The sequence below is a fragment of the Corapipo altera genome, unplaced genomic scaffold, assembly GCF_003945725.1.
Source record: "Corapipo altera isolate COAL_440 unplaced genomic scaffold, ASM394572v1 23, whole genome shotgun sequence".
Lineage (NCBI taxonomy): Eukaryota > Metazoa > Chordata > Aves > Passeriformes > Pipridae > Corapipo > Corapipo altera.
In genome coordinates, this window is record NW_020884878.1 from 21,179,025 (window position 1) to 21,198,362 (window position 19,338).

Genomic DNA, 19,338 nt, shown 5'->3' on the forward strand with positions numbered 1-19,338 from the left:
TAAGTTGAATAGGTACGGAAGAGTAAAATTTTAAAGGCTTCAGCAGCTTGAAAGCTAAGGAGAAAATATTCAAGTCTTGAAGAGATAAGATACAGGTTATGATATTATCCCAGTTTACTACTGCTGTCTGTTTGACAGTCAGAGTTTTACTTTGACTGTCTAGAATAACCTGGATCTTTGAAAAAGCAGTTTGATAATTCTTGGGTTTTTTGTTGTTTTTCTTTCTTTTTTAAATCCCCTTCTTTAATGGAAGATGCCAGTGATGGTGGACGGTCCTATAAAACTGTTCTGGATCGCTGGAGGGAGTCGCTTCTTTCTTCTACCAGCTTGTCCCAAGTCTTCCTTCATCTGTCCACGTTGGATCGAAGTGTCATCTGGTCCAAGTCCATCCTCAATGCTCGCTGTAAGGTGTGTCGAAAGAAAGGCGATGCGGAAAGCATGGTGCTGTGCGATGGCTGCGATCGAGGCTACCACACTTACTGCATCAGGCCCAAGCTGAAGGTATCTCAGGAAAAAGAAGTGCTTCCTTTTCACACAGAACTTGAGTAATTTTTATAACTTAATTGCATATTGCTAATGCTAATTTATTTTTTTTCCTCTTCTGTTTCTAGGTCATTCCTGAAGGAGATTGGTTTTGCCCAGAGTGCCGACCAAAACAGCGCTCTAGACGCCTCTCCTCCAGACAGAGGCCTTCTGTGGAGAGTGATGAAGAGACTGCTGAACAACTAGAAGGGGAAGAAGAGGCAAACTATGATGAGATGGGACAAAGTGAGGAAGAGCATTACGAAGAAGAGCAAGATGAGGAGGATGAATCTCAAGAGGAGGAAGACATAAGGTAAATAGATGTCTGTTAAATGAAAATATCTTGATTATTATGTGGAGTAACTGTTCACATAAGCATGTATTTTGAAAGTCCAGTCTGACAAAGATGTTTGTGTTTTTTTTAATGGCAGCTTGTTATGAATTTGGCTCTTACTGAAAGATTTAATATGAACAAAAGTTAGCGCCACTGGACTTAGGCTCACTTTTCAGGATGAAAATGCCAGCTTTGGATGTGTGGGTGAGAGATGGCCATCAGAGTTGCATTTCTGTATAACTACTGTTTGAATGTGAAGTAGGGAGAGTTTCAAACAGTAAAGATCTTCTGGAGAAAACTTGGAGTTGTTTTTGTACAGTTTTGAATTCTAGAGGACTAGATGCATATAGTATGTATATATACTAGATGTATTCAGTAAGTATTAGAACATTAGGGAAGACAAGGCCATCTGTCGGAGGTCATATGGTATTGGGAGGGCTTGAGGACTAATGCTGTAGCTGTTTAAAAAAGCCCAACAAACAAACCAAACCAAACCCAACAAAAACAAACAAACAACCTCCCCCAAAAAGACCAACAAACCCAAGCCAAGAAAACCCACACAATAAACTAAATAATCCAGTGATAATTTCAATAAAAATTTGATTTGATACACACGCCAGCAACATAAAAGTTGAAGGAAAATTTTTTGATCTCAGAGCATTTTTCGTCTTTTTGGTACAGTCTTTTAAATGGACTGAAGCAAGGTTAATTGTGGCTCTGACAGTTGAGATTCAGTAGTTGGAGAGAACGTGTATCCTTGAGAAATAAATTTGTCTCTGGGATCTTCTTTCTCTCCTGCAAAGGAAGGAGAGTCTTGAGTATTAGTTATAAACCCTGACTAGAGCATAACTCTTATACTTAGTGTTTTACAACTGCAGTTCATTTCTGTGGCTGATAATAATGTTCAGAAATCCTGGTAGTTACAGTTGTTACAGTAGTTACAGTGAGAAATAAGCGATTTAAAGAAATTGATAGCTGGTGCTCTAATTAATGCATTCCTATTGCACAAGCTGCAAATGGGATCGGTATTCTGAGCATTTCCTTAAAGTATGTGCTCCACATAATATTTAATTAAGAGACCCCAGGGCAATATTTAAGATAATGGTAATTGAATGACTGACAGCATGAGGTTGAAAGCCAGCTGCTTACCAGTCCAACCTGGAATGGTTGGATTTTGTAAATGCTGAATTAGAAAACTGACAGAAAAGGGAGGAATGTAATTTGGGGACAAATAAATATAACTGTTCACTTTTTGTAGCCCATCAAAGCAAGGAAGATCCCAGGTCAAGTTTCCATTAAAAATGAGAGCAGCCAAACTCAACAATCCATTCTCAAGTCAGAACAGCCAGCGTCAGGCAAGATATGCTTCTCGAAGTCAGCAAACTGAATCTTCACCAAAAATTACCAGAAGGGGTTTAAGAAACATAAAATCAGCCTCTTCAGCAGTGACAAGGCCTACTTTAAGGCTTAATAGCCGGACCACTCGTCAGAGCCAAAGTTCATTACAAGCAGATGTATTTGTCGAGTTACTCGGTCCTCGAAGAAGACGAAGAGGAAGAAAGAGTGCTGATAACACACTGGAAAACAGCCCTTCCAACTCTCTTGGATTTAGAATTGTTGATACTGCAGACCCCAGTGAACGGCTTAAGAAGTATCCAGTTTCTGCTTCAAAACTTTCTCTTCCCGTTTCTGAACCCAAGAGAAGAGGCAGGAAACGACAATCCACAGGTTAGAGAAATGTTTTTATCACAACAAAACCCACTTTCTGTTCCTTGCTAAAATACTTGTGTGGTAGAGCAAGGAGATGAGAAGTGGTGAAGGCAGTTTTGCCTTCCGAGACAGTTTCTTTCTTTTGCAGTGAAAGTGAAAAAGTTTCCAGTCATCTAAAGAACAAATATTTAATTTGCCAAGGAGATTTATAATGTCCATATTTGAAATTCCATATTAGCACAGTATGGAGAAACTGCTAATAAGTGGATAGAAAATGTGAAAGTAATTTTATGCCTTAACCCACATAAATCAAGTGTTTAGTTACAGCTTTTATGCTTTTGTTTTATTAAAAGTTAAACAGTGAAGAACACAGATAGAGGCAAGGTAGTGAAATTGGGAATATACACACACAACAAGAAACTACTACCAGAAGAAAAATGTTGTTTCTCTGTTACAGGGCTAGCAGTGTCTTCGATTGTTAAGCTAATACTTGGATAGTAGGGAAATACTTGGAAAGATACAATAACCTTTTAAAAACAAAGAGGACCCAGTGTGAGAGACTGAAGAGTGTAAAAGACTTGCACTCTAGTGTGGCAGCCTTGCATTCTGCATGATTTCTGTCCTTCACCATTGGAAATTTCTGAGCTTATCCTTAACCACCCTGCTGACTATTCTTGAAAGCAGATAAAACCACTCTGAATAGAGGTTTTGTGAAAGTAAAAGTTATGAGTAGGCAGCTTATTCTGTTTTTTTCTAATAGACCTTTTTTTTAGTGTTTAACAAATTGTTTTAAGATGGAAATCAGTGAAAAAAAATAATTTCCAAAATTAATGCAGTCCAGATAAGTTGTGGTACTTAAGCATTTTGTATGGCAAGAGAGACATTTTAGTAGTAAATAACAAGGCTGTAGTATAGTTAATACTTGAAGCCAAACTACATGCCTTGGGCTCTTAAACAACAGTTTTAATACCCAAGAATAATGGTGTTTCACTCTTTTTTTTTCTTTCTTTTTTTTTTTTTTTTTAATTTTACTTGTCAGGCTTTTATTTTTATCTGGTGGGGTGTCATTTTTTTTTTCCAGAATCATCTCCTCAGATATTGAACAGGAGAAGTTCAGGACGTCAAGGGGGAGTTCATGAACTCTCAGCTTTTGAACAACTCATAGTGGAACTGGTACGACATGATGACAGCTGGCCTTTCATGAAACTGGTTTCCAAAATCCAGGTAACTGAAAGAACTGTAGAGGGAATAATAATGGCTGAGAGTCCTGTTTGCTGCCAGTAAAACTTGTGAATTTATAGCATTGCCCAAACAGGGGGATAAAGCTAAGGAATGGGATTCAGGAGAACTCTTGCATTTCAGCTCAGGTATTTGGTGCCAGAAATAACTTCTATGATTGACATGCTATTGGCAAAATTTTAAATATGCATTCCATTGTGTGTTTAAAAATGTGAAATGCTTTGCTTTGAAAAAAACCCCAAACAATCAAGTAGGGCGCAGAATTGCTAAAGGTAAGCATATGGTTATTAATTAATAATTTAGTTGAATTAATCTTCAATTTATGCACGATATTCTGAGAAGAAACCTCCAATGAAATAACAAGATAGAAACAATTTCACTCTGATGTTAACTATAATGCAGTAAGAAGATGATTTCATAGCTTTGTTCTTAATTTCCCTCTTGTTTAAATTTTAAAGTACTGAATGGTAAAGTGGGTACCCCAAGTTAGTGCTGCTTGAGAGGTTTTTAATACAATAGAAGTTCCCCAAGCTGCTTTTCTGCAGGCTGCACTGGCTTGTCAGTTTTAAGGCAGCTGGGACTATCTGATCCTCCAAAGTGCCTGTCCTCTCCAAGCCCTGTGGGGCAACTCTGCACAGACATTCTTGCAGGACCTAGTGGTTGGTGCTTAAATGCTCTATTAAAATTAATAGTGATAGCTGTTAAATGAAGACTTGAAATTCGGAATTCAGAATCACAGAATATTCTGAATTGGAAGGGACCCACAAGGATCATCGAGTCTCTAAATAGTTGGAAGGATCTGTCCAGGACAAAGAGAATGATGTACAAACATGAATGGAAGATGTAAGCGTGGCGGAGGAGGAGAGAAATTTTCAGTGAAATGGAGATTAGTGTGTGCCTAACAGAGTACTGGAATTATGCTGGAAAGGGCAGGAATCTAGTGAATACAAGAAAAGATGGAGAATTCAACTCAATTTTGATCCTGAAAAGAAACTGCTAGATTTCAGTGTGTTCCAGTTTCCCTTAGTCAATCACTAAGGGATAGTCTGTATAGTTTGGAAGGAAAAATCCATACCTGAGTGAACCAAATTTTCTTCATCATGATAGAAATTTTCATTTTGCTTTGAAGACTGTAAAGAATACATTGAATGGTCAGTGCACAGCATGGCATGGCACAGTGCATGCCAGAAAGAGGAAATTACCTTTCTTTTTAGTAGTCACATAAACAGCACTCCTAAAGGGAAAGGAATGAAAAATGTGCCAGTTTAATTCTGTTTCTCTACTAGTTCTTTCTCTAGGTTTATTTGCATACTGCACTTGATAGATAGTAAAGTTACAGACCATAACCAAAAACTTGGTTTTGAAACATACATGATTGGTGCATGTGGATATCTTTCCTTGGGGGGACGGGGGAAGCCACATTTGAAACAGATACCTTTTTCTTTTAGTCCCCTGTCCTGCTTTGTGAGTGTGACAATCACCCTAAGCTTGATGCTTACTGGATTTCAAAATTTGTGATCCAAATGACCAGTGCACTTAAAAGTTAGACAGTCCTTTTCCTCCATAAACATTGTTCTTAGTGGCTCTTTATCTCTGATACTTGTGTACAGTGTCCTGCTTGCTGTAGAAGGGTTCACTACGTTGTCTTTAACACAACTAAATGGAACTTCTCAATTCCATTTCTTCAAAACAGTAAATAGTAGTGGAGTCAAATTTGTCATTATTCATGATTAAAGAGCTTTTAATATTGTAATATGTTACAAGAGAATGAAAAATTTTAAAATCTTGGAAGTAATTTTTGTGCTTGACAGATGGGAATAACTGGAACACCATAATGCTTATCTGGTCATGCAATTTTCTTACAGTTGTTCACAGGGTATTTAGGATTAGATTTATTCATTGAATTGCTGGCTAATGGTTGTTGTGGTCTGCTATTTTAATGAAGCAAAAAATGAAAAAGCAATACCTGAAAACTAGTATTCAATTCAGGAAATGAAGGTGGTTACCTAGGACTCCTCTGTTTATTTAAAAACAAAACATGCTTTCTGCTAATACATGATTTGATTAACATAGGTAGAATTTTAAGCTGCCATTTCTTTGTCTATGAATCCTTTTGTTTGTTTTTTTTAGGTACCAGACTACTATGATATCATCAAAAAACCTATTGCCTTAAATATAATCCGTGAAAAAGTGAATAAATGTGAATATAAGTTAGCATGTAAGTATTATTTATTGAAAGGAATACTGAACCATGTTCTCTCATTTTAAATTCTTGTCCTGAAATAGAGTATGTCAGATGATTAGAAACTTGAAATTGTACTTGGTTTCGGGGTTTGTGGTGTGTTTTGTTTTGGGTTTTTTTTAAGAGCAGTTACTAATATTTTTTTAAATAAGATCCGTTGAACATAGTTCTTTTACTACCAAAATACACGATGTAAAGATAGATAGGAAATGAGCAGCTGTGAAACAACTGGTAATTTCTCAAGCCTTTGATGTCAGTGAGTGTCACGGATGAAATAATTAGAAAATGTTCCTGTTTGATTTGTATTTCCTGTATTGATAATCAGTGAAATTTAAGAACATTTACATGGCACTGCACCGATACAATGATAGGAACTCGACACACATGTAAAGACATTTTTGTGTTGCAGTTCTGTGTAGGATCACTGTATTAATTCAGTGGTGTCACACTGCTTTAGCATACTGTTCTCTGATGACTTAAGACATGCTAAATTAACTTATTTCCTTCTATTTACTAGCTGAATTCATTGAAGACATTGAGCTGATGTTTTCAAACTGCTTTGAATACAACCCTCGTAACACAAGTGAAGCAAAAGCTGGAACTAGACTTCAAGCTTTCTTCCACATTCAGGCTCAAAAGCTTGGACTTCCAATCACATCTGGTAATGTGGACCACACCGCTCCTGCGGCAAAGAAGTCACGAATCTAACCTCTGCCTTCCAAAGGATTTTTTGAGGGAATTTATAATGTTCATTAAAATGAATTGTTAAATTACACAGTCGTCATGTCTGTTTAAAGCAATAACAACTGTTTAACCACCTTGAAGTGTGGCCTGCACTATATTCTCATTGTAATATTAAGCACTCAGGAGAACGTAGGAAAGATTACCTTTGCTACAGTTTTATTCAGTGTCTAATAATTTTGATAGATGTACTGGTTTACAGAGGTTTTGTACATTTTTAATACATTCATGTGTCCAGATATCTTCCAGAAGTACTTTGTTTTTTCCTGCACAAAATAACCTTGTTTCATCCTCTAGATTTTGTAGGAGCTGTGGTATTGAGGGCTTTATCAACTCAGAGAAAATCTTCTGCTGTAGCACAGTTGAAGAAACTGTGTGTTTTTAAAACTTGTGTGAGCATATCTTCTCAACACTACACATGAATGAGTACAACTGCATATCTTTTTAAGTACTGTACCAGTGCTGGCTGGAGGTATTCAGTCTGAGTTTATTAAGTAGATATTTATTTAGTATTCAAAGTAATTTGTGAATTTGTTTTGTATTTATAAAATTTGTACTCGGGGATTAAAAACAACAAAAACAAAGAAAGAGTTCCATAACTTTTTAAATTTTTTCCGGGGTTCTTTTTTGTTTGTTTATTCCCCTTCATAACTTGATGATCAATCAATAAATACCTTTCTTGTGTCCCTGACAGTTCTTCTAGCAATGAGTAAATTTACAGGACTGTACTCTAAGTTTCTACATACAACTTTGCAAGTGTACAAATAAAATGAGACATTTTTTCAAAGTATTTTGAGCTTGCACTTCGTTTTGAGTTGTATTGCTACACCACCTTCCCCATTACCTTACAAGGACGAGTTGCTGGAGACCACACAGCAGAATCTGGTTCCGATGTGAGTACCCCAGCCAGCATTTTTGGCAGCTGCAGCCACTGCAATACCTGGTTTCTGAGAGATGCAAATGTCCATCAGTATGTAAGGAGTAATGTAAGTAGTATAAGTTGTTTGGGTCTTTAATTTGCATCTTTAACAGTTTAAAACCTCACATATTTGTTTCGTTGACCAGCAGCTTCTTCAAACTATCCTTACTATCCTTACTTCTTTTACTTTCAATATTTATTAATTTAAATTTATTAAACTCAGTTTGAGTCAATAGCTTTAGACCAGTCCTGCCCACTTGGAGATATGCCACACTGAGAAAAAGTATCGAGGAAAAGTTTGGGGGTAGGAGTGAGGGGTAGCAAAAGCTGAAACATGAGGCTTCCTGTGTTTGTGCTAGGTTATGTCGGAGCTTTAACACCTGAATATGCTCCAGACCTAACAATTACTTGCCATGTAGTTGTGGGTTTTCTTTGGCTGCTGTAGTGCTTACATTGCCATAAAGGTGGCAAGAATGGACATTTTTTTGAGCCTAGGAATGAGATGGCAATAGACAGGAGACTGATCAGTTTGAAGTGTTGCATTTGTGGGTTGGGGTTTTTTTTAAAATTAAAAAAAAAAAATTAAGAATGAGAATGGTGGGGGATGTTGTTCAGAAATGTGTGCTAATACTTCACAGTTTCTGTGGAAGCTTTTCCTGTTCAGAGCCGACACCTCTCTTGTTCCCACAGCAAAGAATGCTACATTGCATAAGGAATGTGAGCAGCAGAAGACTTCCTTGCAGGGCGTAAGTGGTACCTGATATCCCTGCATCTGTTCTGTCCTGAGGGGTTGTGAATGTCCTGACTAGCAGGTTGCATAAACAGTTGTGCTAGTTCTTGTTCATATGAATAGTCTCCATTGACTTAAATGCGAGTACCTTTTGGGGAGGGGGCATGGTGAGCTGAACAAGTCCAGTTGTGGCAGATGCAATTTAAATAATTTCTGTCCCAAACCTACTCCCAGCTGTTCATTCCTATTGCTCTTTCTCCAAGGTTAGTTCATTAAATGGCTTCCCCTCAGCAACACAACTATAGTTTTGAGTAGAGATTTTGGGTAGAGCAAGTGGGAACAGTTTAACCCAAATCTCTGCTTGTGACAGTGGTGTTTGTGCAATGAGCAAAGTTATCAATTTGCCATTAAGTTTTGCAAGCTGAAGACCTTGCTTACACACACTGAGGGAAAGTACCCACTTCTCCTTTGAGCAGCTGTGCTTAAAATACTCATGTCTGCTATATGTGCAGTGCTCATCTGACTGTCCTTGACTTTAGTGGTGCTCACAGGGCATGAACTAAGCCCTCTGTTCCTGGCAGCAGGCTGCTTGAGTTGGTACTTTGACTGAAGCTTTTTAAAACTTCAGCGACGCTTTTTCTGAGCTATGTCAAGATGGGTTTTTTTGCTGGCCTTTGGAAAAAGGGGAATTGCTTCCCATCTCCCTCTTTGTCTTAGGGGCTGAAACATTCATGTTCCTCATCCACCTTCTTCCCTCAACAAACCCGTGTCTTACCATGATCACCCTGTTACAACCAGGGTAAGGGCAGTACAGTATCTGTCCAGGGGCTCCAAGCAGGAGTTTTTCACAAAGGTGTCAAAATGGATAGGGTCAACAGCTTCACCTTGGATTCAAACTAATCAGGCTGTACCAGGCTCTTCAGGAAAATATGAAATAGGCTTCCTTGAGCTCAAGGTCAGCATCTGTCCTCCGAGCAGCATTTTAACAAGATGCAACAGTGAAAGTCTTTTCCTTCCTGGTAGCTCCAATAGATATTAGCCCTGGCATGGATCCAGATACTGCTCTACCAGCTGGTTTTCCTGCTGTGCGAATTCTGCCGCTTTCATTCGTGTCAGGGCTAGGAATTGCTGAGTAACTACCCTAGGCAATTTCTTCTGATGCTTTTTGAACGTAACTCTTTAATAACCGTGGAGTCAGTTCCTTTGGACTCCAACCCAGGAGTCCAAATCTCAGCATTTCCTCAAGGCAACTTGCTCACCTCCTGGTCACCACAGACTGTCAAAAATGCAGAAAACCAATCCTTACAGTGACTGCTGTTATTGGAAGCAGCCCTTCTTGCCCATCTGTTTCTTAACAGGGATGCGGATGTAGCACCATCCCTAAATGTGTCTGTATTTGTGGATGTATGAGTACATAAGTATGCAAAGTTTTGAATTTTTAATGCTCTAAGCCACAGACTATTAATGGTTATCATTCATGAATCATAGAACCATAAGTTTGGGTTGGAAGGGACCTTAAAGATCATCTCGTTCCAACCCATCTGCCATGGACAGTGACACCATCCACTAGACCAGATTGCTCAGAGTCTCATCCAACCTGGCCTTGAACACTTCCAGGGATGTGGCATCCACCACTTCTCTGGGCAACCTGTTCCAGTGCCTCCCCGACCTCACAGTAAAGCATTTCTCTCATCTAATCTAAACCTACCCTCTTTCAGTTTGAAGCCATGCCCCCTAGTCCTGTCACTACATGCCATTGTAAAAGGTCCCTCTCCATCTTTCTTGCAGGCTCTCCAGTACTGGAAGGCATTCTGGAATGCATTAAGATGGGCATCAATATGAGCTCCACCTGAAATGTTTTCAGGGGCAGAAAGCCACGGGCTGCATATGTTTCCCAAAAAGTGCACTGAGGCCAACTTTAGGTTTGTTTCTCTACCATATAATAATAATTTCCTGGGTTTGTAGTGCTTCTTTTCTGGAATATTGCTGATATTATTTTAAATTACTTTTTTAGGTGCAACTCCATCTTTAAATTCTTTTTAGGTATGAAGGAAGGGAAAAAAGTGTTTCCTGGGTCCCCAAAGACAGGCTGTATCAGCTGCTGCCCTGCAAGAGACTCTGGGTACAGCTAGCAGCCAGCCAGGCTGGAGGTGCTTGGCCCATGTGAGGTCCCACAGCCTTTGCCAGAGGGTGTAGAAGGCAGCAATCTCCAGCACTCCGTCTGCACCCCCCTGCTTGCTCACGGAGTTTATCCAGCTGTTCAGGTCACTTGCTTTTGATGACAGAAATGTTTGATTGGGCCAAGTTTCCTACAAGGATGCTACATGACAGCATACTCTCCAAAGCGCTGGCCAGTGGCCACAGAAGATCAGGTTTCCCTTCTTTCTTCTCTGCTGTTGTTCACCTTTCTTTTCTGAGATTGGTTTCAAAGAACCATGAAAGAAAGCGTCTTTATTTGACTAATGGATGCTGCTGTGTTAGCATCGTGTTCTAGAGGTATTCTGGTGCTGTGTACTGCCTGGTTTAACTATGCCATGTGAAGGGACTGCAAATGGCATGCTTGTGCCATAATTTCCCTTGTAACAAAGTTAGAAGGAATCCTCTACAAGGATTACCCTGCTCTGCTAGGATAACATGTAGTCCAACTTGAGCTTTATCAATTTGCTAGTCTTAGCTTACCAATTTATTTAGGCTTTATATGGGTAGTTCCTAGATAACAATCCTATAAAAACCTGTCTTATAATCTGTGTGCTTTCCAGTTTTTCTCCTTCAAGCACCTTACAGATGAAATTAACCTGGAGAGGGAAGGATTTTGAAGAGACAGGCAGTGCTGTGGCTGCTGTGAATCCTGTGTTCGAAATGGCAGAAATGGGAGTCAGGATGCTAAAATGTTTGGGTTTTGGATGGCAGTTCTGCATTTGACACTAGGCAGTGTGGGGATTTGCCTGTGGGATCAGGGCTTCATAGTTGCCTTTCGTGAGCATTCCTGTGTAGATCCCACCATCAGTCACATGCTGGGCTCTGCAGTCCTGGCACCACTTGTGAGCTGCTGTCACCAGAAGACACTTCTGCAGTGACCGCCAGGTCCCACAATCCAGAGATGATTATAAATATTCCTGTGCCTCAGTCATCCTAAAGCCCATCCTCAAGCACCAGAAAGTGATCTCAACTTGTGTATTTAGCATGTTAGGCTTAGCTAATGCTTTATTTTTAGACTGTTATCTGAAAAAGAAAAACTTAACAGTTTTAAAAAGCACTATAAACTTTTTAAGCACCACGGTTTGTGAGGGGCCTTTGCCATGCTTGAGTAGGTTTAGTCTGTGCGTTTTTTGTTTCCATAGTTGTTGCTTCTAAGAGATTTCTTAGAACCAGTCCTTGGATTCAACCTTCATCAAACACAATTTCCTTCAATTCAGATGGAATGCTGCAAACTGACTCTGAGGTCCGTCTAGAGCAATTTTAAGAGTACTAAAACTCCAGAGCCAAAAGTGTCCTCCTTTTTTGTCTGGCCTTTGCAACTTCCAATCTAAACAGGCCATATGAATTAATCTCCCCAGTCTTGGCACTTTTGTCATGGCTTCCTCCCTCTCCTGGAGAGGATTTGATCATTTGCTGGTGATTATTTTTTGTATTGCAAAGATGTCTCCTTAAATCAGACCTGCAATGTCTTAGAAGTGCTGATCATGATTAGAAACAGTCCATTTTCCCAGGAGTTCATTCCAATGCGATGACATAACCCCAGCAGGAAGAGAAGCACGGAGTGATGAAGGTTAGTAGCAGAATCAGGCCAAGGCTGCAAGATTTGGGATTAGTGCCCGAAATCTGTGTACAGTCTGTGTACAGTGCTGCTCTGCACTTGTCCAGGCACAGAAAAACAAGGATTACTTGTCCCACCAGGAACCTTGGCTAACTCAGGAGGCCCATTTTTGGGGGTCTTTTCTGTAAAAAATAACATAACAAAGTTGAATCATTATAGTCCTCATGTGCCAGCCAACCCCAGCATCTTCAAGGTCTTAAGCATCTATCCTGAAAGGAAAGAGCTTTTGGAAATCATCGCCACCTTTTCCTGGAGGTGTGCCAATTTAAATTGTATCATCTGCTGAGATGTCTGACCGCATCCTAACTTTTGGCAGTTGTCCTCCTTCAAACCAGGATGAAGCAGTTCAAGAAATGACCCTTTCCAGCTGTCCTGCTCCTCTGCTGAGAGGAGTCACTGTTCTGTGGCTCAAGTTTTCAGAAACCTAACTAAGATGAAAATACTGCTAGGAGAGTTGTAGGTGTGGACTTGGCTTGGGTAAGACTACTGTTGTCCTTACTCCTCCTTTGTGTAAGATCTGTTATATTTAGATACTAAATATAATATTGCAAGCAAATGAAGATCCACCTGTTGAGCTACAGCACAGAGTAAGGAAACAGGCCATAAATTTTTATCTCCATTCTGATTTTAAAAAGAAAGAAAAATGTTTCCTTCTGTGCCATGGCAAGTCTATTGAAATTCTAGCATAAGAAACGGCAGAATTTGAATTCCAAAGCTTGGGGAAGGGCAAACTTGTAGACTCTCTGCATAGGGACTATCACTAAGACATGGGAGAAAGTGTAAAAATTGCTGAGTGCTGCTGCTGCATGTGCATGTGCAGTTAGAGACATATGGCTTGAGTGAGGAGTATGACAGTGCTGTAACACCCACTGTAGTAACAGACAACTTTCTTCTGGTGACAAAGGCAGTGAATTTTTGCCATAAACTTGAAAAGGTTAGTGAGGAATGAAATTGCTATAGGAGAGGCACCTCCTGGGACCATTGCATTGATTAACATCCCTGCTAACCCTAGGCATCCCAGTTTTATAGCTCCGCTAGAAATTCCTGACAGAAATCAGCAAAACCATTAGCAGCATCTCCTCTATGTTACTCATGCATGTTCTTGAATAGTGCCGGGAAGGAGTTTGGAGGCTGTGGGATTTGTCTGCAGCTGTGAGCGGATGCTGTGGGCTGGGGGAAAGGCACTTAAATAGGAGCTCCCAGGTATGACTTCCCATGGGTTATCCTCCTCTGGGCAGCAGCTCCTCTGCTGCACTCACAGACAGTGAGGATAAAATAACATATTTCAAATTAAATGCAGTGTGCTTCAGCCCAAAACAAGCTGGCAGTACGTTTCAGGTTTTTTCATACTGGTTTCACAACTGGCATGCCCTTAGTATAAGAAAGAGATTTTCACTTCTAGGGGACTCTGCCATTGGCTCCTTTTATAGGGAAGAGTTACATGTATGAAACAAGAACATAAAGGGATTATCCAGGTTTTTCCAGGTGACTGATACATCTGGCAAATTACGCCCTTGCTTTTTAGCTGCTTGAAAACATTTATGGACTTTTATCTTATTAGAATATTTAAATAATAAAATCTATATCTTGTTTCTTGCTACAGCCTATTCTTACAAAGCCCTCTGGCAGCTCTTCCCCTAAACCCATTACACAGCTTAGAGGTCAGCTACATACACCTGGTTTTCTAAAAGTCACTTTGGCTCCCTTCTTGCCATTTCACTGTAATAAGCATTATTCTGGGACATACAGCAATTACTGTGCTCCCAGAAAATGATGCTGCTTTTTACATTTCCTCTTTAGACAGGATCTACCATATTGCATCCATGTCTGCCGTATCGCCAGGGTTCTACCTAACCGTATGTACAGGTATGTATCTCTCCCTGAGAGCTGGAGATAACAGCCAGCATCAAACTCCTCAAACCTAGTGTCAGAGGATGCTTATTGAGAAGGAAAGCCTGACCTTGCTGTTTGCTTGAAATAGACGTTTCTAGAAAATAATTGTTCTGCCTGACCTACTTTTCCTTCCTTAGGAGGAGGGACGGTCTAGGGTTTAAGGAAGGAATGGGGATACAAACTTGCCTGTCCTGCGCCTGGGCTCACCACAGCCTTTCTGGGTGACCCCAGGCAACCCATCGAACAGGACAAATAATACTCATCATCAGGCAGGAATACTTCATTAATAATTTTAATAATGAGCTTTGGGACTTTGGAATAAAAATGCTACAAGTAGAAGTGCAAGAAAAAACCCAAACAACCCCAAAACTGTCTTTACCATGGAAGAGAAAGTTGTCTGAAAAAAAAGGTGATTAAACTGAATTGATACAGTCACTGGATGATCTTACAAATCCTTCCTTACCCGCTGTTATGCTGTAAATTTATCTCAGCTGTGAACAACAGGCAGCAAGAAAAGAGACTTGGGAAGAAACTGCTCATGGGGAAAACAAGTTTTGCAGGGTATAAAAGGATTATAAAGGCAAGCAGAGTAAATAGTAGTTACTTTTTCTAGTGCTACAAATCTGCAAATCTTTGTGAAAGTTGAATATGTGCTAATTATGTGCAGCCAATTTTTATGTTCTGTTTTTATTAATAAGCCTGAGTGAAGTTTCCCTGTATTTTAGACTTCAGGGGAATTTTTTGTTCTGTTTAGCCACTTTTCTGCCATTAGTTTCCACGTTTCTCTCACAGGAGGAACTTTATTTCCTTTTTTTGCTATGTTTAAATACTACTCTAGAATGACGTCATTACAAGACATAACATTTTAATTAAATCTCTCTTTTATTGTCCCTTGACCAAAGACAAGCCCGTGACTGCCCGGCGTTATGACTCACTGGTACGCGTGAGTGACCAGCACTGAGAGTCACGGCGGGAGAGGGGGAATTCCACCCTGCCCCGAAAAACATGTGGCTGCTGCTCCTCGAGCACCCACGCTGCCCCTACTGGGCTTACGCTGCTGCTGCTTCCTACCGCCTCTTTCTGCCTGGTCTTCTGGCGTACAGCCATCAAGACAGCTCGTCCAGGGAACGCGAACGGCTGATGAGCTTTCCAAGGGAGTGGGGAGAAAAAAAAAAAAAAAAAAAAAAGGCTTTTCTTCAGCCACATCCCTGCACAGGCTGAAAAGCAGCTCCACTTGGCAGGGAAAGGTGCTGCTTAACCCAGCTGAACTATCCCAGCACTCAGCCGGCATCGCGGCTTGAGGAAGCGCAGCCCAGCTCTCCCACCTTATCCCCGTGCTGCTTCCCCCGGGAAGCCTCCTGGAGCCCTGAGCGGTGGCTGGAAGGCGGTGGGGAAGGCAGGCAGCCCGCCCACAGCGGGGCGACAGCTGGCGCGCTGGGGCTGTGAGCGTGGCGGGACCGTGACTCAGCCGCAGGAATTCCTGGCACGGGCAGCCGGGGCGCCCCGGAGGGTGACGCAACGGGCACGGCCCGCTCCCATCCCCGCCGGGCCAGCGGGCACGGCTCGGCTCGGCTCCTCGGGGAGCAGCCGCCAGCACCTCGCTCGTCCTCAGCCCTGCCCAAGCCATTAGGAAGTTGAATGATAGCTTGGAGCCCCAGAGGGATTTTGGTACCACAGAGGTGGATGAGGCTGCTTGAGCCAGCAGAAGTGACCCGTGGAGGAGGGACAGTGGAACATGGAGCTTCCCTTAGGGGGAATCTGCCTCCTGGTCCGACAGCAGGACTTTTCCGGAGATCCGTGCCTCACACCAGCACATCCATCCTGCCCCTTGCTGCAGGCTTCTGAGTTTGCTCACAGTTTGCTCAACTGCAAATGTTGCTAACTTGCAGCAAAATCGTGCCAGGATCCACCACTTAGGAGTCAAATATATTTACTGTGTAATTTTTTAAAAGAAATGTATCTGCAGTATAGGGAAAACCAGAAAAACTCAGTGTTTGCCTTTCACTGAGGTTTTCTCTAATACTCTCTTAAGTTGCAAACAGATTTTATCTTGCATTCTTTGCACTTCCACTAAAAATACAGAATTGTTGGAGGGAAACTAGACATTTTCCAGGAGTTCACAGGAGAGCGAAGGGGAAAAGGAAATGCTCTGAGCAACAGATCTCATCAAATGCAGTTTCCCTATGGAATTCTCTCTCAACAGGTTGATTTTTGAACTGAATGGTATTAAGATTTTCTTTTATTTCAGGGTACACCTATGCAAGTTTCTCTCCTTTCTCTTTGTAGTCCCCTTCCTGAAGATAGTCTGACTACACCATAACAGTCCTGAGGTCTCCTACCTACCAACAGGTTCCTGAGTTGAACTGGTAGACATACAGCCCCACTTTCTTCTATCTCAAATGAACTGTTTTATAAAACTTAATTACTTAATTAAGGATCTTAATTACTTTTGTGACCTCTATTCTTCTGTCAGATTTAACTCAAATAAGCTAACAAGTTAAAAAGTCACAGAGACAAGGACTATCCCAACTGAGAGAGGCCAAGCAGAGGCCTTACTTCCATGGGAAATGAGTCTGAAATGGTAATGTTGAGTTCGGTAAGGCTGACAAAGAAGCAAAGAGAATGCACAGCATACTGAAGGAAAGGACTGTGATATCAGAGAACTTCAATGCAGCAACTTAGTCCATTATAATTTCTCCACCAATGAGCATCCAGGAGTGGAATCTAAACAGTGCCTTCTGCTTCATGGTGAGTCATTTCTTCCATCCACAGAGGGTGAGGGGAGGCTTGGAGGTCTTCCTTAGAGGCATGCGCTCCGGAGAGGGTATCATTCACAAAGCTTTTAGCGCTGCTGCTGCTAGGCTCTCTGAATCATTGGGCTATTTCAGTGGTGCCTGGTGGGATGCAGGTTGTGTGGCACAAGGGTAGTGAAATGCAGTGCTTCCTGAGTGCAGTGAGATGCCAAAGTGGGGAACTAGCTTTGTCTGAGCGTGTTCCAGCAATAAGATTTGCTTGGTCATTATTGCTTTTGGCTGGATACTGGCCATTTCTCTAGCCTCCAAAGTCACCACTGGGCTCTATCACAAGTTCCTTCTCTGATCGCTGCACTCACCTGGAGTCTAAAGTTAATTTCCTTGAAAATGAAAAGCAAAGCTTTCTGTTTACCTGTGACCTGTTTTTCACCCCTGAGAAATGCTTTCCAATTCTAATAAACTTGTTTCTTTCTCAGAGATTTCTGTAAAGTCATAAAATACTCCTTCTTCAGCCTGTGCTGCTTCTATACTCTGATGACTGCCAAGTAGAGTCAGTGATGTGCAGCAGCAGCAGCCTTTAGTGCCTGGGTGCCTCAGGTATATACCTTGTGAGGTAAAGAGAGTAGCAAGCACTTCTGACTTATTATTCAGTTTCCATGGTGTTAAAGACAGAGGCTGAGTCATGTACACTTTTGGATTTGTCGTCCTTGGAGCACCTACCCAGATGTACAGCTGTGGAGCTGGTAACTCCCCACTTCCCCTTTCGTTTTACGAGCCTGGGATGTGCAGTGCATGTGCACCCATGTGGGTGGCTGAGGGTGTGCTGCAAGGGCACGAGATTGTGGCACTCACACACAGCAGTTTCATGGTCTTGTGCACACATTAGAAGTTTGCTGAGGCCATGACAGTGACTGTGGTCAGTGGCACTGGGGCATGTATGGCACACATTCACAGCTACAACTGCTTGCTAAGGAACTCCAAGCTGCTGCTTGCCTCCCGACATTGTGTATGGCTGCAAGGACCTCTGTCTGGGACACTAGGTGGGCATGTGTCACACACAGCCTGCTATGACACTGCAGTGCCATGAAGGCTGGTTTAGCAGACATTAAGCCATCCTGATGATGAGGATTTGAAACCACCTAAGACCACCCCAGCCCATGACATTGCTCAAGAGCATCAGATGACCAGGAATGGAGCCATCAAGACTTGAGTCTAACAGACTGGACATTTTCAGCTCAGTGGCAGCAAGGAGTCCTGAATGTGTGGCTGGAAGGAGCTGAGGGATAAATATAGTTCCAGATTAGTGATTTCAAGGCTGATGGAGCAAATTTTGAAAATTAAGGAATGCAATTCAGTCTTGAATTCTGCATTCAGAGAAGGCAAGATGAAACTCAAAAAGGATATTGGAAACATAGGGGCTCATCTGGTCAACATGGCAGTGTATAATATTGGAGAAAGGGGGGAAAAAATCACACATCACTCATACAATGCAGTATGAATGTCTATATATGTATATGTATTAATACATGCATGCTGAGAAACGCTAGCTTGCTGGTTTCCACCACAGTACTAGTAGCAATTCAAATGTTTTGGGGAGAGACAGCTGACTGGCCACAATGCAAGATGGGGGCTCCCAGGTACATATGTTTGAGGTCCTGCATCTTTAGGATCTCCTAGTTTTCAGACACACCAGTTCAGGGAGCCGAGAGCTGCATTGGACTGACAATCCTCTTTTCTACTTGGATGAGCTAAAATGTTCCGTGTTTGTTGTCCTGTCCGGCTCAATATGGACAAGAGAAACACTGTTAGGAGTGTTGTCCTTGTTTTCCCTAAGTCATCTTCCCATCTTTTAATGCTGCACCTTCCGCCCTGCGTGCCGTGTCCCGCCCCACAGTCTGAGCAGCGCTTCCCAGACCGCAGAAAGGGCAGTCCCAGCGCCAAGTCGGCTGGCCTTTCCCTGCAGAGCGCAGGGGCACCGCGGCAGCAGGACCGCTCCTTTCCGAGTGGGGACACAACGCCGTCCGTGCCGGCTCTGGGGCGTGTGCGGGCAGCCTGACAGCCCCCGGCGGTGAACAGGGGGCCGCGCCAAGCCCGTGCCTTTAGAGCAGCAGAAAGCACCTCGGCCCGGGGAGCAGCGCCGGGCGGGCGGTGCGGGCAGCGGCGGCTCAAAGCGGCCGCGCCGCCATCGAGCCCCGGACTGACGCGCTCACCGGCCGCTCGAGCTCCGCAGCCGGCGGAGGGGCCGCACTGCCCTCCCAGCATCCAGCCCGCACCGCCGGGGCAGGCCCGCGGCCGGCCGGGGGACGCCCAGGGCTGCGGGCACAGGCCGGAGCACCCACGGTGCAGCACCAGCACTGCCAGCGCCGCGCGGGCGGCCGAGCGACACCGCACCGCCGGCGGGCCCTGCCCGGCTGGCCCGGCCCTGCCCTGCCCTGCCC

General features: G+C 42.5%; 1 protein-coding gene across 4 annotated transcripts in view; it reads left to right on the forward strand.

The window, feature by feature from the left end:
* BAZ1A (bromodomain adjacent to zinc finger domain 1A) overlaps positions 1-7,578 on the forward strand; it is a 66,384-nt gene extending 58,806 nt beyond the window's left edge. For all 4 annotated transcript variants that reach the window (XM_027637769.1, XM_027637770.1, XM_027637771.1 and 1 more), the window contains 6 exons: positions 254-501; positions 612-835; positions 2,115-2,584; positions 3,648-3,790; positions 5,936-6,023; positions 6,565-7,578. In XM_027637769.1, the coding sequence (XP_027493570.1) occupies positions 254-501; positions 612-835; positions 2,115-2,584; positions 3,648-3,790; positions 5,936-6,023; positions 6,565-6,755 (1,364 nt within the window). In that variant the 3' untranslated portion in view covers positions 6,756-7,578. The remainder of the gene's footprint in view (positions 1-253; positions 502-611; positions 836-2,114; positions 2,585-3,647; positions 3,791-5,935; positions 6,024-6,564) is intronic.
* The last annotated feature ends 11,760 nt before the right edge of the window (positions 7,579-19,338 follow it).